Below are 27,251 nucleotides of genomic sequence, written 5' to 3'. Positions count from 1 at the left end.
GCTAATACGGAGCGTCCAGATGTTCCCGTGTGGAAGGCTGAGATAGCAGAAAGGTGCACCCTGATGGATGCTGCACCCTGATGGATGCTGCAGCTAGGCCCTGCTGTTTGAGATGCAGAAGGTACTCCAGGATGAGTGGTATAGACACCTAGAGTGGGGGTGTGTGTTGCTGGGGACACCAGCAAGTGAATCTCTTCCACTTGGCTTACTTATCTACCCAGGTGGAAGGTTTCCTGCTGCCGAGTAGAATCTCCCTTACCGGCTCCAAACATAGGTGCTCCATGGGGTTTAACCATGAAGCTTCCAGGCCATGAGGTGGAGGGACTGGAGGTCTGGGTGATGGAGGTGACTGGTCCTGAGTGATCAGTTCGGGGTAGAGTGGTAGCATGACTGGGCTGTCCACTGACAGCTACAGAAATGTGGTATACCAAACGTTGACGGGCCACGCAGGGGCCAGCAGAATGACCTCCACTGTGTCCCTGCAGATCTTGAGCAGCATCTTGTGTACAAGTGGGACCAATGGGAAGGCATACATGAAGCAGTCCCCAGGATAGCAGGAATGTATCCATGATTGAACCCGGACTGTGTTTCTGGAAGGAGCAGAACACTGGGCACTTCTTGTTGCTCTGGGTTGACACCCCTAGCAGTCGGCAGAATCGAGGCCAGGGTCTGCCACAGGGTCTTTATGTTGTTTTGAACAGTTCTGATCAAAGGCAGAGCTACTTGTGATGGATCTTTGGGAGTGAGAATATCCACAATGGGGTCCTTGGCCTTAACCACCTCCTCCACTTGCAACCCCATGTGATGGGCAATCCGCCTAAGGAGGTCCTGATGTGCCCTATGGTCAATCGGAGGAAGGCCCGAAGCTGACGCCCTTGCCACAGCTTCATCAGGGAAGAGGACAAGGAAGCCAAAGGGGGTACCGGGTCCTCCTACCCCTCCGATTCTCTGACCTCCTCTTGGTCAGTGAACGCCCCTGTGGCGGTTAGCTAGTGCCTCGGATGCTGTATCCGGACTCTGTGACTGGTCCCGTTTTGGGGTCGCCTCTGCTGAAACTGGAGACTGAAGGGGCAGTTGGGGCAGAGTAGCCTTGGATCCCCGAGGCATAGACCTGTCCCTAGGAGAGTGGGGTGACCAGTGTTCTGATGCTATTGATCTCAACCCCCTTCAAAAGGTACCCTGGGCCTGATGGTAAGCCCAGGGGGTCCAAAAGAGCCACTGAGCCGGGGGCTGCCACTGCAGCTGCCAGGCTGGCGGCACCTTCCTTCGTCGCCTCTTGGACCTATGTTGACTGTGCATCGAGTTGTACAAGTTGGCATCAGACTCCGAGGAAGCAGATACCAATTGTGAGGACCATGGTGGTGCAAGGGCCCAGGCACCGATGACTGGTGCCGTGATGAACTGGGGGACCAGTTCCTGGATGATCTCGCTGGGGACCGGGGCCTGGGATCCAGTGATGGGGACCAGTAGCGGGTATCTGGTGCCGGCGATCAAGGCTGAATGCCTCGTGCTGCAGGTCGGTGCTGATCCTCTGCTGGCACCGGGGATCTGTCTGGCCTCAGTGCTCGGAACGGGGAGTGTCGCGTCGCCAGTGTCAGAGGTGCTCTCGTGGGGCTTGGTGCCAATGAGCAGTGCCGTGACGAAGGTGACTGAGAGCGGCGCTGGGTACGGTGGCTTCAAAAGTGTCCGGGGTGGAGGGTGGCTCTAACACCTCCACCTGGCACTGCCCTGTCGAAGAGTTGCTACATGCCGGACTTGACAGTTCCCTGTGGGGTACTGAAGTCAATGGCACCGACTCGTGTTGACTTGGCACTGGGTCCTTTCTGGGGTGCGCCCGTGCATCTCTTGACTGTCCCACAGATATCAGTACTGGCGAGTGCCCTCTTTCGGTCTTCTTGTGTCTCTTGTGTGGCACCAGTGAAGTTGAGCGGTGCTGGGCCATTATCCCTCGGTGCGGTGCCAGGGAGTGCTGGTGCTGAGGGTCTTTTGTGGTACAGTCCTTCCTCAGTACCGTGTTGTGTACGGATGCCGGAGCACTCCGTACGGGCGCACCTGGTGCCGGGTCCTGGCGGTCTGCAGCCAGCTGTGAGCGGACAGCAGATTCCCTTAACAATTGTTTTAGTTGGAAATCATGCTCCTTATTGGGTCTTGGATGAAAAGCCCTGCAGATTTTGCACCATTCAGTTTGGTGCACTTCCCCCAGACACTTTAAACAAGAGTTGTGGGAGTCACTGATGGGCATAGGTTTATACAAGCACTGCAGGGCTTAAAGCCTTGTGCTCGCGGCATGCCACAGACTCCCAGGGGGGGTTAGGGATTGGGGAGATACCCCGCTCCCAACCTATTATCTAAACTATCTATACTACATTAACTAGAACACTAACTATAAGCTGTAATGACTAACAGAAGAACGCTAAGGGAGTACTTGCTGAGTAAGTGAGCACTGTTCCAACGGCGGTCATGGACGGTAGGAAGGAACTGAAGAGGGGTTGGGGTGGGTCGGCAGGGTCATATATTGAGTGCCATGAAGGCATCGCTCCAGCGGGCTCCACAGCCGACCTGATGGGAGCTGCTAAGGGAAAACTTTCCGATGACCGTGCACGCGGTGCGCGCACACCTGATTGGAATGGACGTGAACAAGCACTCAAAGAAGAACTTAATTATTTTGTTGTCCCAGCACTAATCCTTTCAGTAATCAGAGATCCTGAAATAGAAGATCTGGGGAGCACAGAGTGTTTTCCCTGATACAGATCTGGTAGATTTATGCAGGAAATCCTCATTAAAGATAATGGACGTTTCCTTTCAAATCCATCACCACCCTCAAAACATCTTGATGGAAGAGCATGCACATTCATTTGGGAAAATAAACCATTTCTGAAGTCAGCATGATTTCAATTTGCCAGATGATCAGATGAATAAATACAGTCAGTTTAAGAGCTGCATTGATGCAGTAACCCAAAACCAAAGCTTCTTTTCAAAATATCCTGACCTGATTTATATTAAATTAAACGAGCAAGATCCCTCATGTGCCCTAACATCGAAAAGCTTTTAATAGACCAAAGATGGTTTAGAAGAAAGATTCAAATGGGACCACATCCCATGCACACTGGCAATGATTTTTTTTAACAACATTCAGAACAGGTCAATTCACCAGAAAAATTCAATTTAAGATAATCCACCTAAACTGAGCCCTGGGTTCAGAGTCTTCTGGAAAGTCTACTTGAATGGAGTTATATTGAAGCAAGGCCAAATGTGAGCAAATGCTGGCAAGGGAACAGGTATTCATAGGGCAACTGAAACAATGTATTGACTCAGCACAGCATCAGCTGGTGGGACTCCTATACAACCCAACTGCAATTATTATTACCACCTATTCTCCCCATCATGTATCACCACTAGTTAGCGACAAATCAAGATCGCTTTTTATAATGGGCTTTACCTAACTTTAATAAGTATATGTCTCCTGAGCCACATACTGGAGGTGGTCCAAGAGTCACAAATCCCTAAACATACATGCACTCGGTGTGTACAGCTATAACTACATATTTTGGGAATATGTGAAAGAATCGCCTTGGAGTTCAACTCTTACATAACCCCTCATATTTCCACTCACTTTCTTACCAACTCTTCATAACCAAATGTAAACTGTTCATTAAAGCACCATACTTTGGCATTTACCAATGAATTGATTGCCTTCTGAAGGTAGGGAAGCTAGAAAAAAAATGCCTTTCAGATCCATAAACTGCACATCTGTGACCAGGTCTGGCAGCCCTTTTCACAACTGGGCTAGGCCAGCATTCTCAAACACAGGTGCCTAAAGTTAGGCTCCTAAATCCATATTTAGGCTTTGAAGTCCAGATTGTTAAAGGTATTTAGGCAATTTAAGATCCAGAGAGGTGCCTAGTGTGATTTTTGAAAGTGCTGAGGTGCCTAACTCCCATTGAAATTAATGCACCATAACACACCACATGAACCATCATTCAGGAATTTAAAACAAGGGTGGAGCTGGATGTAAAAAGGAGCAGAATTAATTAGTGTTCTTGAAAAAATGGAAGTTTTCTTGAATTGAAGTGCCCTAAGCATATTCAATGGGAACATTATCTTCCTGGGAAGATTGCTATGCAATTTATCACACCCAGGTAATGATCACAGCAACTGTCACCGATTCCAAATAGAAAGAAATGTGTAGGAAGGTGAGGAAGGGGTAAAGAGCACTAGTTAGAATATAATGTGTGAGAGAATTATTGATATGCATTTAAAATAAAGCAAAATAGGGGCACATAAGGAAGCAATTCTTGCATCTCTTAACCCATATGAGAATATGATTTTTCCTCCCATTCCTTACTAAGTATTAGCTATTCATGGTGTTTATGTATTTTCTCGTGTTCTGTTTATACCCCAAAGTGAACCTTTTTACAGATTTCAATGTCTAACCACCCAGGACTGTTACTAACTCAGGGCCCAGTCCACAAAACTATACTTACAGTGCAGGATCTTATTCATCCCACAACAGTCAATGAGAATACTTAAGTGCGTAACATGTATTCATGTGAGTAAGGATTTACAGGAATGGAACCCTACAACATCAACTTTGCATGTGCACACATGCTATACAATCTGATAGTATATATAATAAAGGAATATTTATCTAAAGCAAAAGACATCAATGATACCCACACAATAAAATGACACAGCAAGTAACATACTTACAAGGCAATTAGATAGGCGCCTAGAATCAAAATTTGATGAGCTAATGAACAGACTATTGAGTTACAGTTTAAAAATGCAGACAAACATCTTCACAGAAATCTCTACGTATGGTCTCTTTCAAATCACTGGTAAAGGATAGGCCTCTAATAAATATTTACATGTTTAACTCTGATTTTTGTACAAAAAACTATTTTTGTCCAGCTAGAATGCATAATGCATTTCAGTATTAGGCTGGTTCAACTAGCACTGCAGCATATTAAACTAAATTGTTCTATTACCTCAAATGAGGAAGAGACAAATCTGGGATGTGTATAATCTCCCTATTGCCTTAATTTAGTACCACACATATGCACTTCTGATCTCTCCTATTAAGTGTTCCGCATTTAACTAGTCAGTGGGGCACTCAGCAGAATGTGTGGTACAAATGGCACAAGACACTCATACATTCTTATGAAATATAACAAGAGATCACACTGTCAGTGGACATCCTTGCATGTGAATTACTGTACAAGAAGTCTTCCCACGAAATTCAGATTGCTGTAGGATGCATCCACAAGTGCCAGAGCAGTCCTGTGAGGTCACTATTAAGAACCATCCACTTCTCAAAACATATGTGGCAGCTCCTACAAACTCCTATGTGGCAGCTGTTAGTCAATACTGAATCTTTAATGCTAAACACCATACCGCTAACAAGGTGGCATATGATGTGACTTCAGGTACTGGTGGCACTGCCTAATGGTGAAAGCATAACACTGGAAGTCAAAAGTTCTGAACTGTTTCATGACCCTGAAGACAATATTTAACTTCTCTGTGCCTCAGTTTTCTTATCTGTAAAATGGAGATTATACATATTTAACTCAAAGAGAGTAATTAACATTTGCTAAGCTCTGTCAAATCCTTAGCTGGAAAGTGTTAGATAAGTACAAAGCACGAATATTGCTATTTCCTATAGTACTTCTAAACTCATTTAAACACTTTGGGGAAAATTCTGCACCACTGACTAATTGACATCCGGCTCAAAATTCAGAAGGCACAATGGTAGCTTTGCTGTAAGTGAGATGAGTGAAGGGGGTGCTCTAGGGTTGCCAACTTTCCGAATGCAGAAAACTGAACACTCTTGCCACGCCTCACCCTACCCTTTCTCTGAAGCCCTGCCCCCCACTAACTCCATCCCCCTCCTTCCAATGCTCGCTCTCCCTCACCCTCGCTCTCTTGCTCATTTTCACCAGGCTGGGGTGCAGGAGGGGGTGAGGTCTCTGGCTGGGAGTGCGGGTTTGGGGCTGGGGCCAGAAATGAGGAGTTCATAGTATGGGGGGGGTGCTCCGGGCTTGGGCAGGGGATTGGGGTGCAAGGGAGAGTGAGGGCTCTAGCTGGGGATGCAGGCTCTGGGATGGGGCTGGGAGGTGCGGGGTGTTGGCTCCAGGCTGGGACTGAGCCATCCGGAGTGCAGGAGGGGGTGTGGGCTCTGAGAGAGAGTTTGGGTGCAGAAGGGGGCTCAGAGTTGGGGCAGAGGGTTGGGGTGCAGGAGAGAGTTCAGGGTGCAGGCTCCAGGTTGGCACTTACCTCAGGCAGCTCTTGGAAGCAGCCAGTATTTCCCTCCAGCTCCTAGGAGGAGGTGCGGCCAGCCGGCTCTACATGCTGCCCTCGTCCACAGACACCGGCCCCTGGCCGTGGAGCCAGCGCTCTGGGCGGGGCAGCGCACAGAACCCCCATGGCTGCATCTCCACCTAGGAGTTGGAGGGAAATGCCGGCCACTTCCAGGAGCCTCACAGAGCTAGAGCAAGGAGGGAGCCTGCCTTAGCCCCACTGCACTGCCAAATGGACTTAACAGCCCGGTCAGTGGCCAGGGCCGGCTCTAACTTTTTTGCCGCCCCAGGCAAAAAAAAAAAAAGAGCGCCGCCCTGCCGTAACATCCCCCGCCCCCCAAGCGCCGTGTCGCCGAAACCCCCGCCCCTTCCCCAGCGCCGTGCCGCCGAACCCCCCGCCCCTTCCCCAGCACCGCGCCGCCGAAACCCCCGCCGGGCCGGGCCGCACCATACAACCCCCACCTGAACACCGGGCCTTGCTGGGCCGGGCCGCCCAAACCCCCGAGCGCCGGGCTGGGCTGTGCTGGGCCGCCCAAGCCTCTGCCCACCCTGAGCGCCGCACCAGGCCGCCCAAACCCCCGCCCCAAGCGCTGTACCGGGCCGCCCCAACCCCCCCCCCCCCCCCCAGCGCCCGGCCCAACCCCCACGTCCCGCCCCAGCCCCCCCCCCCCCCCCCCCCCCCAGTGCCGCACCGCTGAAACAAACAAAAAACCTCGAGCGCCGCCCCACCGAACCAAAAAAACTTAGGTGCTGTGTTTTTGAGCGCCCCCCACCACCCCAAGATTGGCCACCCCTTCCAAGGTGCTACCCCAAGCACGTGCTTGGTCGGTTGGTGCCTGGAGCCAGCCCCATCAGCGGCGCTGAGTGAAGCCAGGATCCTTTTTCGACTGGGAGTTCCGGTCGAAAACTGGATGCCTGGCAACCCTAGGTTGCCTAGAGAAGTACTCCATGTTCCCTTTGCAGTATGGCACACTGCTCCATGGCAGTTCAATCTCCAACAACACAGAGCGGTCATTTTGCTGGTCTGAGGCGGGGAGGGTATGATCACTGGCTTAGTGAACTATACAAATCTATGTGAATGCAGGAGGACACCAGTTGACATGGGAGCGGCATCCCGTGAGGAGTGGCACAGGCAGGGGCAGGCCCATGCAAGTGGGAGTGGGGATCTCCTGTATTCTGGGGATGCGCCGGTGGCCACCTTAGTGAGGCTGCATGGTATTTTATGTGGAGAAATAGTCATCTTCCCACTAGGTCATCCATGCATGGAAGGAGGATATCACTCTGATTACTTTTTCAAATCAACTATCAACAAAGTTAGCCAACACAAGGTAGCTGTCTTACATGTTAGGAAATTAGCATGATCATAGCACCGCACTGCCTATAGGACTATCTGCACTTCTAAATAAAAGCTTTGCATGTTTCATATAATTGTGTGAGTTTTCAAATCCAGTGTATAAAAATTACAGCAGGTTGAAAGGAGCTTTTTGTTTTTAAAATTCTTTGCTAATTATAGGATTGATCTGAATAATTTTATGTTCATTCCTAATTATGTTTAAAATACTAGATTATTGTTTACTTTTAGATATCCTGCTAAATCCCTCAAGGTGCTCATGTCACCTTGTATAAAAAACTGTAATGCATGCTGTCAGGTATGACTGCGGATTTCTGTACTGAGTGCATAGGCACTAGACTATCGCAACTAGCAGTGGATTTGTCGCACCGCTGCACCTCAAGTTTGCTAATCATTTCTTTCAACTGCACATGTCTCTTCCTTGTTAACTGTTTCTCATGCAATGAGTAAGTAGTCAATTTCCTTCTAACAAAAGCCTTAAAGGCCATCCCAAATGCACTAGTAAATGTCTGGGCTAAATTGCTAAAGAAATTATATTATAGAATGCTTGCAGCATATAAAGAAGCAATGAACACCTTCAGATTGCTACTTTAAATGACACTTGTCAGTGAGACTAGAGGATGATTCATTATTCTTGAACCTGTTTTAATGGGGAGGTTTCCTGGAACCATTTTGCACAGTAGCCCTAAATTTCCAGAGTGCTGCCTGAGGTTTAGATCTGCAGCTCCCATTAACTTCAATGGGCTCATCCACAGCTAGGACTGTGCACAGCTGAAAAGTTAACCCTAGGTTGTACAGTATCCAGTTTCCATCTTATTGTTTGGCTATGGCTAAATAAATCATCCTCTGATTGAGAAATTGCTAATCTCTCCACGGATAGGCAATAACAGTGAAAAGAAACCAGGTTTTATAATTTAAGCTGATCAAAAAATGTAAAACATTTCTTGTAATCTGAACATTTTCAAGCAATTTTCAATTCTGCAAGTTTAGAGAAGAGGAATAATTTTTCACTCATTTGAAATCATGAAGATTTTTATTGAAAAAGCCTATTTAGTTTATGGGTTTCCTTCCTCTTCTGCTTTTCTACCTTTCCTCCACAGCTTTTTTCTCTTCATTTCCCCCTTTTTTGTTTTTTTCACATTTAAATGAAACTGAAAAATGTAGTCATTATTTATCTAGTTTATCTTTCCCGCCCCCATCCTTTTCTCATTTTCCCATTGAAAAGGTTGGGGAAATGGAAATGGAAAACGATAAGCTGAAAAAAAACCTTAATTTTTAATTTGCTCAGGTTAGTAAAAAAAAAAGAAAATATGAAACATTCATTTTTTGTGAAAAGGGCAGGTTTTGTTTTTAGAAAAAAATTGTTCATAAAATTTTAGACTATGTTCAGATCTAGTTTACTTGCATCATGCCTGGCACAGTTATAAGTAGACACATTACCAAAATTAAAATGAACAAATGCTGTTCACATTCAGCAAAAAATCACATCCTATCTCTGTCTCTCCCCGCTCCACTTTCTGATGATGGGCCCAAATTAAGGAAAGACCCAAACTGAACATGTCTGCACCATGTCCTAAAAGTCACCTAAATGGCACGCCAACAGGAGGAAGAATCAAGGTTCCTTCCACTCCCTGAAGTTTGATCTTGGACAGAGAGCAAAAGTGCTCCTCTTGAATGCTACAAAGGGGCATATAGTAACAAGTAAATTCTGAGACAATCTGATCCAGTTCCATTCAGAGATATGCAAATAACACTGATTGGTACCTGAAATTTCATCTACAGGTGTACTAAGAGCTAGGGCAGAGTACAAGACAGATGGTATATATTCATGTGATATACATTGTTCATGTAGTATACATCCATCCCACCTATGAGGTGATGCCCACATTCTGTGTTGATGTTTCCAAATGGCCATCAGAGGTAACACAGTGTAGCACATGTTACATGCAATATGTGATGTATAAGCAACATACAAAAAGGATAATAAATTTCACAGATTTCCACTGACAATGAAAATTAAGCTTCTTTTTAAACATTAAGGCTGAGATTTTCATAACTGCCTACAGGATTTGGATAATTTTAATGGGATTTGGCTGTCCAGATTCCCTAGATAGATTTGAAAATCTCAGCCTAATAGCTCTACCAACCTAATGCATTTTCAAAAAAGACTAACATGACTTGGTCCACACTTACGAACTGACACAACCTGCAAAATTGCACCTGAAAATGTTTTCCCATCAACTCTTCAGCAGGCACCAAAGAAGATTTTACACTATTACTATAACTTACAGGAACTTACAGAGTCTCATAACTTCTGGCAACAAATGGGGCCAGAGCTTGGGAAAAATCCCTGACACATCTCCTCATTTGACACCACAACAGATGTCCTCAGATATATCTTGAATCAGCCCTAGCAATATAGATCAAACAGATGGCAACCAAACTCATACTAGGACAAAAGCAGTTTGCAGACCTACTTTGGGCTCAGGTTCTCTACAAAATTTCTTTCAATTCAATTTCAAGACAAAATAGAAACATTTCATGAGACTGTGCATAGGATCCTCAGTTACTTTCTTCCAAATGTGGGTCATTTATGGGGAAATGTACTGAATAGTCAATCATAGCAAATAGGTAACTACTTCCTAGAGACCCCCACATGCACATTTCCCCCTGTTAAGTATAGTCTATGTATTTTCATATATAATTCCCCAATACTGGAAGATTTTTTTTCCAGGTGAACAATGTTATTATGCTGGATGGTTTTGTTACTGTAGATTTGATGTAGACTGTTTTGTTACTATAGATTTCAAGCCAGCAGGTCTCTATCTATTCTCCCTTCTTGCAGTGACCTCACATAACAGCACTGTATCTTAGTCCCTGGTGAGTTCTATCTACTACTGGAACAGAAAATTTCCCCCCAAAAGGAAAAGATTTAATTTTTCATCCAAGAACAAATGTTCACAGCACAGTTATTGTTCTTAGGGAGTTACATTGAAAATGTAGGGGGACCATCAACAACAGTGGCATTAGCCTGGACTTCTGTAATAGCAATGAATTGCTACAGGTCTTAGTCTGTATCAAAGAAGTGTTGTTTTTCACAGTGGAAGAAACTAGTACAGTGCACATTTGTATGCTTTTGGCATACATGGAAAACATGATTGCCCTGAGGACAGTGTATAATTGCAATGGAAACCTGTAAAACCAGCATTACATCACACCTTATATGATACATCCTGTCACCCCTGAAAGCTTACCCTCAGGTTAAGTAAGTACTTTGCTCTGAACAAACTCAAAAGAGAAAAAAAACCACATCAATAATAAAAATGAGACTCTGCATTATTACAGCTGCACCAACCAGCAGTGTTCCAGATAAGGGTCTTAAATTTCCATTTAAAACACCAAATTTTCTCTCTTTCCCTTCTCCTTTTCTTATTTAATTAACTTTGTGAGTGATTTTACTACGTGTAAAAATGAAGGATCAGTAGTACCAGCGCAAGCCACACACAGATAAGCTCTGTGGCTATTCCACTTCTGGACCTTGAGCAAAGAAAGCCAGTCATGCTAACTGGTGTGCCTGGATACTACCATGAGACCACCTCTCTCATTTTCATTTGTGACAACCCAGATCTTCAGCTGGACGTAGTGGACTTAACCACTGTGGCATCAACCCCCCACCCCCCTCTCATTTTCAATGTTTCATATTAAGGCAATTTATATTCCCTGGGAATTTGCTTTCGATGGTTCAGCTGAGAGAGTACAGGTGCTGGGTTCCTCCTTCTTATGCACTGAGACAGGCCAAAAGATGACCTATCACAATCCAGAATTTTGCTGTCTTCTAGGACAATTCATGTTTATCCTGCTTGTGAGAGGGAGTAAAGAGGAGGAACCCAGGATGTATACAGTCTTGACTGAGCCACAGAAAATGACGATAAAAAATTTGCTAAGGACTGAGACCAAGCATACAAATATTTCACTTGGGAAGATTTTCTTAACATTTATCAAAATGTATTTGGTTGGGTTTAAGTTATTAGAGAAGATGAAACCATATTTTTTATTTATGTATTTTTTTTTAGGTATGCTGTAAAGAACAAAAAAACAAATTGCACATAACTGTGCATACAAACATTTATTTATTACTAACATCTGAGCTTCTGGTCAATTTATGAATCTATAGTATCCACAATGGTCTTTCAGGTCAGAAATAAACTATTCCAAAATGTCCCTTGAGTAAACATCAAGATGTTAATAAAACCTTGTTTTGCGGTTACTTCTTAATATGCATTACAAATTGACCAAGACATCAGAGTATGTCTTTGACAACATATCAGAAAAAAATCACCCAAAGATGCTAATGGGGATGACAGTTCCCATTAAGGTTGAAGGCTAATATTAAGATTGCTGTGGAGATAGCTTGTTGGCACACAGCATCACCCACTTACCAGTCTCCCTCCACTAGCCAAGCATAACATGTTTCTGCTTAAATCCTTTAACATGACAGATTCAAGTAATATCAAAGAGACGCTCCAAAAGCCAAAAATGACAGATATACCAGTGTGAGGCCATGGGATTAATCCTATATGTTGCTGGGAACTCTGGTCCTATCCAGAGAAGCCTAAAGCATATGCTTAACTTTTAAGCATATGAGGTGGGACTACTTTTATGATTAAAGCTAAGAATGTGCTTAGGAGCCCCTCTGGATTGGGCCAGAGTGTTCAGCATCTTGCAGGATTGAGCCCTACATGTACACAATTGAAAAACTCCCAACATACAAACGTACATAAGCCAATGTTTGAAAACACACTTGAATGTCTTTACATAGTACAGGGGTCAGCAACCTTTCAGAAGTGCTGTGCCGAGTCTTCATTTATTCACTCTAAGCTTTTGCGTGCCAGTAATATATTTTAACGTTTTTAGAAGGTCTCTTTCTATAAGTCTATAATATATAACTAAACTATTGTTGTATGTAAAGTAAATAAGGTTTTTTAAATGTTTAAGAAGCTTCATTTAAAATTATATTAAAGTGTAGAGCCCCCCAGAGCGGTGGCTAGGACCTGGGTAGTGTGAGTGCCACTGAAAATCAGCTTGCGTGCCGCCTTTGGCATGTGTGCCATAGGTTGCCTACCCCTAACATAGTATATCATGTCATGAAGCTGTCATAGTCTATCTGGTAACTGTATTTTTTAGAATTGTTTACATTTCACATGAGAATCTGTGGTTCCATGGTCCTAAAGACTATGTCCTGCATGGGTATACACAGGTTGCTGGGTATTCTTTTGTGAGTATGCTTGAGCATCTTGAGTGATCAGTTTATAAAACGTCTGATTCCTGCTGTATAAGGATATCTGTGATAACTCATAAGCAAGAGTCATGTATCTGATCCTAAAAAGAATCAAGGAACCGCAACTGCCACTGAAGCCAGTTAGACTTGAAGGCTTTTGGCACCTCACAGGATCAATCAATCCTTAAGTGAACAAATATAATCTATAAAAATCAAATATGTCCAAAGATCCCTCCCTCCCTCTCCCCTAAAAAAATCTTGCACAGTATTCTCAATATATTATTCATTAGGTCATTGCATTCTCAAAGAAAAGACTCAACAACAAAACACAGGAACAGCTATACTAGACACCTTTCAGATGCCCTTGCATTTATACCTTTTTCTTTACCATCAGCTTTCCCCCAACTGTTATTAATTTTCAAATTGTCCATTTTGTGCACACACAAACACAATCCCCCCATTTTGACAAATTAACAAACAAACAAAAAATGTAATTCAAAAAAATTAAAATTCTTATGCCTGTCTTTAGAGCAAAATGTGAAAGCTGCCGTAGTTTGAATCTCTTTTTGGTATGAGTGTTCAATGAAGAAAACAATCTCTGTAACAGAAGTAGCAACTAGAATCATGTGATATTGAGTTGCCATGGAAACAACTCCTTTATCCAATCAATATATTATAGTTTTCCTATAAACACAAAACAGTCGTTATTTGATTTAGGCTTCCCCCAAACAAATTAAAACAATTCTGTCTCAAACTCAGATAACTATTTTATCCGCTATTCTTGTCCAAGTCAAATATTTTCTCTGGTTAGCATGCCCCTTAGTTCTATTGTCTGAGAGGACTTGGGAATTCAAAGCACATAGGGTACTCTTGGTGCTTATGTGCCATGCATTTTCTTCATTTTAAATCATTTAAGTAAAATGGTTCACACCAAGGGCCCCATCTTGCAAACTTCCTCACTTAAATGAATACAGTTGCAAGATCAATCCCTTAGATACAAAAAGCAGTGGGTAAGCACTGCTGGCATCCAAAAGGTGAAATTCTTACATTAGACGTGTATTTTGGGTAAAATGCATAAAAACTAAAGGTTTTGTTGTTGATGATGATGATGAACATAAAAATAGGGTATAACAGCAATGAGCAAATAACAGTTTTCTCTCTCAAGCAATGGAATGGAGCCATTGCTAATTCCATACCTGCCAAAACCTGCTATGTGCATCTCCTTTGATGAGTTCAATAGTGTCTCCAGTCTGGATGTGTAATGGTGGGCCATCATGTAGAGCTGGCTGTGGTACCCCATTGTAGTTTCTAACGACTTGCATTTTTGGTAAACCTGCCAAAAATTGAATACAGGTTTTTGGTCAATGACATGGCAATCTAAGAAATTCTAATGTGCATAAAATAATAGACAATTAATAAATAATAAATAATAATAATAATAATAGTAATCGTAATAATAATAACAACAACAAGAATAAAGATAATGTATCAATGTTAGGAGCTTAACTAGCAGTAGTTGGGGGAGGAAGTAAAAGCACATTTCACCAGGTACTGTATTTGATATTTGAACAAGTAATGAAATGAGAAATTTCTCTCAGCTCATCACTATATTTTTTTAGTTCAAGAAAAATATTTCTCTTTAGGCTACTGCTTACTTCAAAAAAGCACAACACATACAGTTTAATGGAAAAGAATCATTTTTCCCCATCAACTCCATCCCTTCCGCCTCTTTCTTTCCTCTTGGGGCACTAGCTGATTTCATCACTAAGAGGGCTCATCCTTTTCTGTGTATATGTAACACTGGCCTTGTATAAGGTTCAAATCTTAAGATTATCTTTGTAATCCAAAACACAAATGTGATGGATGTGATGAAGTAATACTTAAGACATTGAAATGGAGAAACTCTCCAGGCTCGACTCAATGTTCCAAAAATGGTGCCACTAAATGGAACATGTCTATGAGAATCAGAGTGACAAACATTCCATGCTTCTGATGCAATCTGTTTTTGTTTTGTTTTTAAACTCATTTTTCTTAAGTGTTATTGGATATATAGTTAATATTTCATTTTAAAAAGCAGAACTCATGGTAGCATTTTGGCCCTATTGCACCAATATTGGCTGCATCTGAATTGTGGTCTTTTTCAAAGGTGAAAATGCCATCTCCTGAGACACAAGCCACTTAAATTTGTCTAGTTTCAACTTTCAGGCATTGGATCGTGCTACACCTTTCTCTGTTAGATTGAAGAGCTCATTATTAAATATTTCTTTCCCATGTAATACTTATAGACTGTAACCAATTCAGCCCTTAATCTTCTAATTGTTAAACTACACAGATTGAGCTTCTTGGATCTATCATTATAAGGGAGATTTTCCAATCCTTTAATCATTCTCGTCGCTCTTCTCTGAGCTGTCTCCAATTTTTCAACATCCTTCTTGAAGTGTGGACACCAGAACTGGACACAGTATTCCAGCAGTGATTGCAGTAATGCCAAAACAGGGATAATATAAATACACTTCTCCTACTGGAGAGTTCCCTGTTTATGCATCAAACGATCAAATTAGCTCTTTTAGTAACATTGCCGCACAGAGAGCTCATGTTTAGCTGATTATCCACCATCACCCCCAAATTGTTTTCAGAGTCACTGCTCTGTGAGAGTCTCTCACTGTGTCAATATGGCCTACATTCTTTGTTCCTAGATGTATAATTTAAATTTAGCTGTATTAAAACATATATCGGGGTAGTCAATTATTTTTTGTCAAGGTCCAAATTTCTTGCTCAAGGAATAATAAAGGTCCAGACTCTAGAAAAAATAATTAAAAAAACCCCAATAACGATAGTAAGTAAATAAAAAGATTTCAGGGTCTGTTTAAAAGCATCTGATAGTCGAGATTTGGCCCGTGGTCTGTCTATAGACTACCCTTCAAATATATTATTTGTTTGCACACAGTTTACCAAGCAGTCCTCATTGCTCTGTATTAATTACCTGTCCTCCTCATTATTTTCCTTTCCCCAAAGTTCACAATGATGATTTTGTTTTCTTCCATGTCATTGATAAAACTGTTGAATGGCGTAGGGCCAAGAACAGATCCCTGCAGGACCCCACCAGAAAAACACCCATTTTTTGGTGCCAAAACTGAAGTTTCCTAAAAGAACTGGCTAACGCGCTGGACCATGGATTAATGATGCCAGTGACACAGGCATTGAACACTCTCATTGCCCACTTGAAAACTTTAGTGGCAGCTGTAGGAACTCAGTCATGTCACCTGACTACCTTGAGCCTACTTGCCATATTTGCCTCTATAAATAATGAATAATTTTTGTTGTTACTTACAAACACCTCATGTTAATTTAACTTCTGAAATTTGCTTTGCAGCTAAAGTAGAATAATTTAAAAGAAATTTTTCAGCTCTATGAATATTGGCATTTTAAAACAAAATATAAATTGAAAATGAAACATTTTCCTTAAAGTAGGCTGAAATTGAAGGTTCAATATAAACTAATGTGCTTTTTACCTGTTGTAATTTTTGAACACATAATGTATTTAACACAAGACAGATACAGGGAGACATATATTTACAATTCGGCAAACTGAAAATAGTCTCAATATATTATTCATTAGGTCATTGCAGTCTCAAAGAAAAGTCTCAATAACAAAACACAGGAACAGCTATACCAGACACTTTTCAGATGCCCTATAGAACCCTATCACTAATTTTTAAAGTGTAGATTAGCAGGTATAAACAATTCAGTTGATTTTCACGGTAGTACAGTTCAGTTTCTATAAACTGAAACTAAATGTTGGTAATGCCCATTATTTTCAGCAACATATTCTCAGGTACACCTCACTGAGAAGACTATGAAAGTACAAAACATCTTCAGTAGAAACAGAGAATTAAGAACTAAAATTGATAATGTAAAATATAGTTCTAGAGACATTACCACTGTGAGGTATTACAGCTGCAGTACCAAAGAGATCTGGCATATTCACAGAAAGCAGTTTGGGAGGTATATATCTGGTGCAAAAATAGGTGCTTGTGAATGGATTTAAATGCACATAGAACTACTGTAACAAAAGAAAAGTGATAGGCTGAAATCATGGCCCCACTGAAATCAACTGGAGTTTTGCCATTCTAGGGCCAGGATTTTACCTAAGTGCTTACACGTCTATACCAATAAACTTCCCAATACGAACAAACAAAATCAGTGTGCCAACGTCTGATCTTTAAAAAGAAACAGCTACAATATCGGCCTTCATAAGACATCAAATGGCTGAAATCATGTCCTCTCTGGCTGCCAGACTAAACTCGACCCTCCAGGTGAACGCCCCCTTAGCAGCCAAGACCGGATGACACAAAAGGCTGAGCTGAATCACAATTCATGAAAAAACAAGGGATGAACACAGGTCTGTTGTAGTCATGTTTTATAAAGTACCAATCTGGCTACAGTGCAGATTTTACCTTTAATTTAAACTTGTATTACACATTTGAATATGTTCTCTGGTAATTACAGGACAAGGAAGAAGGCTCACATATTCCATACAGTTTTAGTTCTAAAATGAGTATTAAGAGAGAATACCCATTACATTAGGAATAAGCTACATCTGTGCATTAAAGCATCTCTATATCTATGAACAGCCCTGAAGGTCCATCAGAGTCAGATACAAAGATTCCCCAGGAGGAATAAGATATATAAATACTATCCCTTCCTACAACAGGAGTCATTCATGCCAGTGATAACCCTGCCAGAGCAGACCTCAGCATCTGTTATTCCTGAATAATCAGAAGTTTGGTTTAGGCTTTAGTCAGAGATCATTTTATCATAGAGAATGATGGAACAAAAATATAGGAGAATGGGGCATATTGGTGAATTTATGGTCACACTATGTCGTTGAGTGAGCTCTGTTTGCACTGAAAGTTCAGTGCAAGTTAATTTGAATCTTGAGAATCAGAAAGAGGATCGGGTTGACAATGATTGTCTCATGATCCCTTCTTTATGGTTGGAGTCTGTTTCATGAATTTTCTGGAATCATCCAAATATTTGGGGTCTGATCCAAAGGCCATTAAAGTAATAGAATGAATTCTACAAACTTCAATGATCAAGTGCTTAATATTATACCGTCAAGTGTATCTGAAGGAATGAAGTAAGACCACATTCTTTAAAAAAAAAAAAAATAACTCAGCCAGAGCCCTAGCTCAGCAGCACCCGCCTCCCTGGAGCTGAAGACAGGCTGCTTTGCCTCCCACAAGACTTTGTTTCAATTCTAGTCCCCTAGGTGGGTAACTCCTCTCAAGCCACATCCACCTACAAACCAACTAATTGGGGAGAGAAGCCCATTCCAATATTTTGTAAGTATGTAACTATTGAGGTTAAATGTCAGAAATGTGACTCAGAATATTACTAATCATGTAGAAGACCCAACATAATGATATACTGGGAACCAAGTACTAGAACTTAGCTAAATCTGTGAGTTTAAGCTTTTGATTTTCAAATGATCATCACCACTTGAATTATAGTAGCTCCCAAAGACCCAGTTGTGGTGGGGACTGTACAAGCACATATAAAGTCATGGCCCTGGCCCTATAGAGCTCTCAATCTAATTTAAGATTTAAAAAAAGCAACAAGTGAGCATAACAACAATGGAGGGAAAGCAGATGGGATGATGAGAGTAACGAGAGAAGCATGTGAATACAGTGAACAGCTATGTTCACAACTTGATGGCTCTGAGACATAAAACATAAAAGTCAATAATCTCTATGAGGCCAACTACCCAGCCACTATCATTAAAGTGCAGTAATCCAATTTGAAAAGAACATTTAATGCCCAATTCTATTCTGAAAGGTGACTATGCAAAAACAAGGCCTTATTGTACTCCACAGATCTGATGATGACTCTTCAGAGTCATGGCTGCTGTGACAAAAATATGTTCTTACTACATGTTACTTCTGTTTACACTGCACTGATTAACGATACTGAGCCAATATACATGGAACATCCCAACACAATCTTTTTAAGGGTACTTTTCAGAATAGAATGGGGATTTAAGAAATATAATTAATGTTGGATAAAACTACTGAATATGTGGTAGAAAGAGGATCAGAAAGAGGATGCATTAAGTGGATGTTTGGTTATCCTTCCACTTGTATCATTTACCACATGTTCTCCTTCACTTGGCCCTACATTCATTATGGTTCCTTTCAATCTACAAATTTGCTAAATCTGGCTTCTTGCATATTTAACATTCAGCTCCTGCTTTCCTCCATTAACAGTTTAAAGTTCCACTCATGGAGGCATTTAGACAGAAGATTCCCTGGCAAGGCTCTCTTTGTATCACTGCATTGCTCTCTTGCCTGAGCACAGAATACTCTAGTGGGATATGGGGGCGGGGGGAGGAGGAAGGGGAGCTGCACCATCCTATTCCCCCACCTCAGCTGACAAATTTACAACATACACCTCTACCCCAATATAATGCAGTCCTCGGGAGCCAATTTGTTTTTTACTGCATTATAGGTGAAACTGTGTTATATTGAACTTTGATCCACCAGAGTGCGCAGCCCCCCCCCCCCCCCCCCGAGTGCTGCTTTACCGCGTTATATCCGAATTCATGTTATATCAGGTCACATTATATCGAGGTAGAGGTGTAGCTCCAAAGCCTAATTGAAAAATATTTACATTTCTCTTCCCTCCACTTCCACACAGATAAAAGCTTTTAAAGTTCCATCCCCCAGGACAGACAAATCTACTAGAGAAATTCAAATTCTTTGCAATCCTAAATCTATTCCCAGTGACATTCTGATTCATCTTTAATTTACTCACTCCAGTTCTCCTTCAACACTTCCTAGTACAGTATCTCTTTAAATTCCTCCCTGAAGCAGCACTCTAGGTCCCCTGCCAATCTCTCCCTAGTTTATCCTCCCTAATTGTGGAACTTGGAGCTTTTGTAAGGACTGATTTTCTACCTGTTACCATTTACTGCATCAGCTACTTTTTGGATAGCAACTTCTGAAAAAATATATCAGCGAGCAACTAAAGTTCAAGGTGTGAGGGGAAAAATTCTCTGCTAACACAGGCTGATCAGCATTCATGTCTTTATCAGAAATGGAAAAACTTTACAACTTCAAGAAGCCCTTTTGTTATATTGTGTTTACAAGATTTGATTGTTAACAAACAAGTTTGCAGAGATTGTATCTTCAGTTTACAGAACTGAGTACAGTGCATACCTATATCGTGATGAGCATATCTTGTCATAAGAATACACCCCATTTTTTAGCTAAAGTTAGAACACACATAGCAACATTTGGGATCTCAAGCATTGATTTTAGCTTTTAGTTTGCATCAACACATTACTTTAGGATTTATAAAACATCAAGATAAATCCCTTCCAAGGTGAAATTTCCTAGTGTAAGAAAGTCTCGGCACAGGTAAAGATTTTTTGGAGCTTATTTATTTATTTATTGGGGGAGAGGGGGAATGAAGCAACCCCTATTGCATTTGCTGAAAACTTCTGTAAATCTGGCCCATAGGAATCTAACATTAGCCCACTAACTTTTGAGAATCTAGGTTAGACAGCCTAATCACTGACAACACAGATGGCTCATATGGATAAATGTGGATTGTAGAGGAAGAGACAGAAGTTAAAGCAATAGAAAATCCATGCAAAATTGAAACTTGGGTAGACAGCCTATACTCAACATTCAGACATGTGTGCTTGGAATCTTAATATTCCTCTTTTGTATTTTGACTTCCCAGTTAATCCCAATACAATACTGGTTGGCTTCAAAAGAAAGAGGCTTCAAAAAAAAACTAGATAACATGCACGCCTTTGTGCTGTGGTAATGATAATACTCCCAGGCATTCAAATATTACAATGATGAGCATGGTATAAAAGGTGGAGACATTAGACAGTACATAGATTTTCTTCGCTGATTGGCTATGAGTTCTCTTTCATGAAATTTCCTCTTTCAATAGACATGTATTAAGAATAATTTCATTGTACATATTTCATTTCAAACTCGCATTCAAACAACCATTTTTTACTTCAAGTGACTTGAATGAGTCTAAGTAAGGGTTTTCAGGGTCATGTCTAAATGTTGAAGAATCTCAGTACTTTAAACTGACAATGGAAATTACTAACTGTTGGGAGTTAACAAGTAAGAACACACAAATGAAAAAAGAGAACAATACCACAAAACATGCACTTTGTTCATTTACTTTGACAACTGAAAGGTAATTTAAATAATTTATATTGTACTGGTATAGTATAGTTTTACAAATAATGATGTATTAGAAATATAAGCCTTCACTAAAAACTTCTGCTATTAAATCTTTGCTAAGAAGTGAGGAGACTATCTTTTCTGTGGTATGTGAATTAATAGGTGTGGTTTATTGAGGTGCTATAGTATATGAAAGCACAAAATGGCATTTATTAGATGCTGAACAAATAGAAGGTGTTATGTTGACTGTTATTCCTTCTAATATAGTGGCATAGGTGTGCAGGACTTTACAAACACTTTTGTTTAAACAGGTACCTGCCCTGAGGAGCGCACAACTTAAATAGGACAAACAAAATTCAAACAATTAAAGGATGAGCCATGAGGGCATGAGCAGACAGATCTGTGGATGATCAGTAATGCAAGACTTGGCAAGAGAAGTGGGAATGAAGCGTGGAAGAGTTACTAAGCAGATATTCCAGAGGACCTGCCTATATTTTGTGTAGTATATTTTGTGGGCTGTTCACTTACATGTACATTTTAAAGAAAAGTATGGTATATGATAAAAGGGGAAAGAAGCTTTGCTTTGGCAGACAGGAACTTGAGAATGTGAATGGAAGACTTCACAGTGGAAAACAAGACATTGAATATCATGAGGTGTACAATGCTGTGGGTCTTGTATACAGCCTAAACTTGTGTACATTTTTGAAGAAAATATCCTGGTACACTCAGGCAATAGATGCTTTTGGATGGAAGTTGGTTATTTGCTTGGAGACAAGTATAATGATGATAAGGAGTGGCTTCCAAAATGTGTAACAACAAGAATATGACAGGCAGGGCTTATGTGCAGTGTGACTCAAAGTATATTAAAAGCATGACAATGGGAGAAGGCCCTGTTTTCCATATGTCAGTTCAGCAAAATGGGTGGTTAATCATCATATGGGCAGCACTACACAGATATTTAAATAGTACTCATGGCGGGGTAGCCTAAATAACTGTGCACAAGGAAATCTTTGAAAATGCAGTTTTAGGACATTTAGGCTCTTGGACTAGTTTTCCTTTTAATTACAATGTATAATAACATTTACACAAATACACACACACATATTGCAGAAGATGTATCCACTGATGGTTTATAGAGAACAAATTACAAAACTAAGTATTAGAAGGAGTTTAAATTCTTCTCTTTTGCACTCAGTGCTTAACAATAGCATCTGCCTTTCCAATAATAGATTTAATGAGCAGTTGATGTAAATACATTCTCATAAGTAACATATTGTGCGTGTCCACCAAGCTCCATTGAGAAAGGGTTGTAGCCGTAACACAGGAGAGAAAAAAGTTGGGAGAAACCTGACAAGGTGGACAGGATTCTTGCAAATATTTATAAAATCTAAGACATTCTAAATGACAGAACTGGTTTCATTTGGACACCGGACTTTTCAGTAATGCTTCTGAATGCTTCAGCTATGGATTATATTATCATCTGCCTCTTCCACAACCTTTTACTGTGGCCTCCACTCTGATTTTGATATGCATGCCCTTTACCACATACCTGATAGCTGTTATCTTGCACACAATGGGACCCATCCTGATCTAGATGGATTTTGCCATATGTACATGGCAACAACACACCAGCAAAGTAATGTACAATAGGTATTCTAGAACACAAGGAATGAAAGCAGACACAAAGAAATCAGATCTTCCCTTCATCCAACTCTGAAATCTGGTCCACTTTAAACTGTATCAGCTTCTAGTGACCTGTTTTCTAGATTGAATTGGTATACCCTGTACAGATGAAGAACATGACTGCTCAAGAGCAGACAGAGTCAAAGTCCAATTGCCCATACCATCAGATGACAAGACTGTGGGTCCAGATGAATGATCCTGACTTTCTGCTGGGGTAGATCTGGGGACAGAAGAAGACACAAAGACTCCGCCAGACATTTGAAGGAGATCAGTAAACAACGGTTGATGTAGCCAAGCCAGGGAAATGAGAATCATCCTTGCCCTATCATGACATATCTTTCTTAGTACCTTCTGGATCAAGGGAAAGGGAGGCAAAGCATACATCAAGCTTTTCCCTCAGTACAGAAAGGAGGCAACTGAAAGGAATTGACAGTCCCTGATTAATCTGCAATAGAAGAGGTGACACTTTTTGCTGGACCTTGTTGTGAACAAGTCTACATCTAGTCAACCCTAGCTGGAGATAGTTTGAACCAACTGATTTTTTACAGACCATGCATGCATTTGGGAGCTCTCTCGGCTGAGATGATCCATGACTTCATTGTTTCCCCCTGTTAGATATAGGGCCACAGGATAAACATCATGATGGATACACCAAACCCACAAACTTTGGATAGGGATATTCTATTTCTTGAAGCAGCACCAAGGATATCAAACATTGGGTGAGAAGTCTCTTCTACAGACACTGCTGGAAGATTTAAAGAGGACACTATACAATCCATCTAACTGTGGAACTGCGTAACATCCTTGGAGGAAGAACCAGATCTTGGAGACCCTGTAGGGGTCCTAGAAGGAGGAAGCATGGGATATTCCAGAGTAAGTACAGCAGCGTCTTCTCGTCTCTTCTTCCTAACAGGGGATGAGGAAGAAGATCTTGAAACTGGGGAAACATACCTTCTTTTGGAAACCCTGTGCTTCCCATTTAGAACTGACAACTCCATCAGAGCTGAAATGTGAATCTGGTGAAAAGTGAACCAGAGCTGAAAGGTGAACCACGGTTTCAGAGCTCTCTGGAACTGTGGATGTAATTGGAACCGACTCAGTAATCAACAAAGGATCTGAACAACCTCGGTCCGACATTATACACAAATCCATCTCCCTTGCTACTATAGATGAGTGGAACAGATCTCCGCTTCGGAACCATAGCAGTTCTCTCTGAATCATGCAGATGCAACAGCTCTGATGCACAGGAACTGGCACCGCTAAAAAATTTTTCTCTATGCCTCTTTTTTCTTTGGCAGCTCAACAGACAGAACCGAAGGTGCTAAAAGCCCAGATTCTGACACACTGATCAATTCCATCTTCCTCAATCTGCAAGTGGAAGTCGGGACCAGCCCTGGTCCTGCAGCAGCAGGGGTTCTGTCAGGGCTGGATTACTGGGGGGAAATGAGGTAGCCAAATTGTCTCTTTACCTCTCTTGCAGAACCAGAGCAGATGGACCTGACCACATGGCCCTCAGTTCAGTCATCTGTAACCTTGGGGGCTTAACTGAGGGAGCTGTGGGAACAGAATCCAACCCTGACAGGGATTGCAACTTCTTGGGACCCTGCAGTCAGTTCACACTGGTAGCCACTGGGGCAGAGACTGACGTCTTAGACCTAGGATCTGAGGCCTGATCGGGTCCAGAGGGTCTAGTCTCAAAGGCTTTCTTTAGAAGAATAATCTGTAAACAAGTTTCCCTATCCTTACAGGCTCTGGGAGTAAAGGTCTGGCAGATCGAACACCCAGAAAGCAACTGTCCTTCTCCCAGCCACTTGAGGCACCAGCCTAAGTCATCAGATGCCAGGAAGACAGCCAGACAGGAAGGGGATTTCTTGAATCCTGGCTTCCTCTGTTTCTTCGGTTCCACCATAATCTGGAACTGCTAACTATTAATTCACTACCTATACTAAATGGGCTATTTCTAAGCAGAAAGAAACTCCAACTCCAAAGAGCAGTCACATCCATCCAAGTATGGAAGAAACGGAGGTGGTGAGGGAGCTCTGCCCCTTCATATGTGTCATGATGCTGAGGGGACACTGCTAGAAGTTCTACCATAAGGCACCAATAGGTGGTACGGTACCCATAAATGGGAATATGTAGAGCCACTCAAAGAACAGAAAATTAAGATAAAATACATAACGAATCAATAATAAGCAGTATAAAGGAATACCCCACAACTTTACAGATGGAAATTTACAAGATAAAGTCACCATCAACCACTCAACCCCTATGGAGAATAAAATAGAAACTATCATCTTACCCTCTCTCAAGCAAACATTGGGTAAATCAGAGGGAACATCAACCATGCCTCGAAGGTCAATATACTGACTCCAGCAGTCCAACAATGGCAGTTATCTCCAGAGATCTTTCCATCAAGAATATTCCTCCCCTCAAGTGGTCCTGAGTTCAAATCTAGGAATTTGTCAGCAAGAACACCTCAGCTGATCATTGGCTGTCTCTTACTTTTCTTGATCTAGACCATAATCAGTACCATTGGAAGTAGACAGTACCATATGCAACATACGTGCACAGAATCAGTTTTGGATTTAAATCTTTAGATTATGGGATCTTTTTCCTTTTCAGTCTTTCTACCTGCTCTTCATTTAACTCAATGTTCTGCTAAAGCAAAGGCCCAGAGTCCTACAGTGGACAAGCATTAAAGAAGTGGAAAGGAGATCGTATGGCGTGAATCCAAGGCGATTGCTGTGCTGTAAACATAAATCATACTGTAATGATAAGTACATTTTCAAGCAAACCCTCACTGGCCTAAGTCACGTCGTTCTGGAAGGAATGCCGTCATCTACCTATGAAGGCTTTGTTGATATATCATACTTCATACAATTTGCTGCCATCAAATTCAATTAGGGAAGCAATTCAAAAGCAGCTTTAGACATGCAGGTCTACCACCTGAACTAACAGAATGGCAACTCCAAATGCTTCCCTCCCCCACTTGGGTTGGTTAAAGAATAACCCAAAAGATTAGTGAAAACAGGGTGGTGTTCTCAATGCTTCAGATAATAAAGTTACTTTTTAATTCAGTGCTGTGTGTTAAAGATTAAGAAAAAGTTAAACACTTATGAAAGAGCTGGAGAGCAAAGTCTTCTGTTTATTCACAGAGCAGCAAGGGCTACAGCAATACTAGTTTTCCCACACCTCCCTGCAAATGTGCCCGAGCATTAACCTGAAGGTACCATCCTGAAGGGATAAAAGGGTTAATTAATCCATCCTCAGATACATTCAAATCAATGACTCTACTGAAATAAGAAACAGGTCGATTTCACTCTATTCCTGCTTGGGAAAGTTCTGGAGCAGCAGTTCGGGTAGACATTGAGGCTGTTCACTGGGGAGAAGTCATCAAAACCTGAGGCTGGGAAAGGAGTGGAGAAGTGAATATACTCCTATTGTTTCAGAAACATATCTGAAGAGAGCAGGTGAAATATGCACATCCTGTGCAACAGCCATGAGGCTCTTCAGAGGTCTTTACACTTATCCAACCCTGCAGTATTGCCAGCTCTCATGATTTTATCATGAAAGTCAATATTTAGTGTTTTTCTTAAAGCTCCAGCTTCTAGAGTCAAATGATTACTGAGAATCTCAGCTTTCATAAAAAAAAAAAAAAAAAAAGGAGAAAAAATTCTAAGTACTAAGGAACTAGCCCTTACAGTTACAGAGACAAGCTTGAATATGTGAACCCCAAAAGCTCAAAAACCAAAAGGCAAATAAAAAAACAAACAAAATGCATAATTTTTAAAATCTTATTATTTTTATTCCAATAGCTTTGGGGGTGGGGGAGAGGGGAAAGAAAGAGGGCTGACTTGTAACTTCTGAATGCTTGTGCTTGGCAATACTGAGACAGCTACTACTCAATAGCTGATATGAAAGATGGATCCCCTTAACAAGGCCCATTGATAGCATCCTGGTAGAAATCCCAGCAGCCAGAGGAGTGGATGTAAGAAGATTACAGATTTCTCATCTGGGCATTGCCTCTGGACATTAGGGCACCCACTACTTTCCATATCAGCCTCTGGCTAATAGTCTTCTAGCTGTTAGGGGTATCTTGTACACTTTCCAAGAAAGTAGTACCAATGAGTGGAGGTGTTTGAGTGTGTGTGTGATGAGTCTATATAGAAATTGAGACGTATGGTACTAAGAAAGAGTCAGTTTTACAAAGATTATGGGGGAGAAATTAAAGAAAAAAAAGGAAAGACAAAAAGATGGGGGAGGAATAAAAGAACACAATGTAAGGAAAGGAACTGACATAAGGGAGTGAAGGGAGAGAGCCAGAAACCAAGCCAGAAAAAGTTGCATCCTAATAGACTATAGCAAAAATAAGACAGAAAATGTGGAGTGCAGCCAGGAAAGGGAAGGAGGTCCAACAAAAGCAAGAGAGAGGC

The 27,251-nt window shown here is 41.6% G+C and overlaps 1 protein-coding gene across 3 annotated transcripts in view; it reads right to left on the bottom strand.

The window, feature by feature from the left end:
• VAV3 (vav guanine nucleotide exchange factor 3) overlaps positions 1 to 27,251 on the bottom strand; it is a 247,202-nt gene that overhangs the window by 32,241 nt on the left and 187,710 nt on the right. For 2 of the 3 annotated variants that reach the window (XM_034778743.1, XM_034778744.1), the window contains one exon: positions 14,122 to 14,258. In XM_034778743.1, coding sequence (XP_034634634.1) covers positions 14,122 to 14,258 — 137 coding nt within the window. Of the gene's footprint in view, positions 1 to 14,121; positions 14,259 to 25,117; positions 25,343 to 27,251 lie in introns of those variants that run through there. The other variant, XM_034778745.1, reaches the window with a different exon arrangement.

This window comes from Trachemys scripta, chromosome 8 (genome assembly GCF_013100865.1).
Source record: "Trachemys scripta elegans isolate TJP31775 chromosome 8, CAS_Tse_1.0, whole genome shotgun sequence".
Classification (NCBI taxonomy): Eukaryota; Metazoa; Chordata; order Testudines; family Emydidae; genus Trachemys; species Trachemys scripta.
This window is presented reverse-complemented; position numbering and strand designations above follow the sequence as displayed.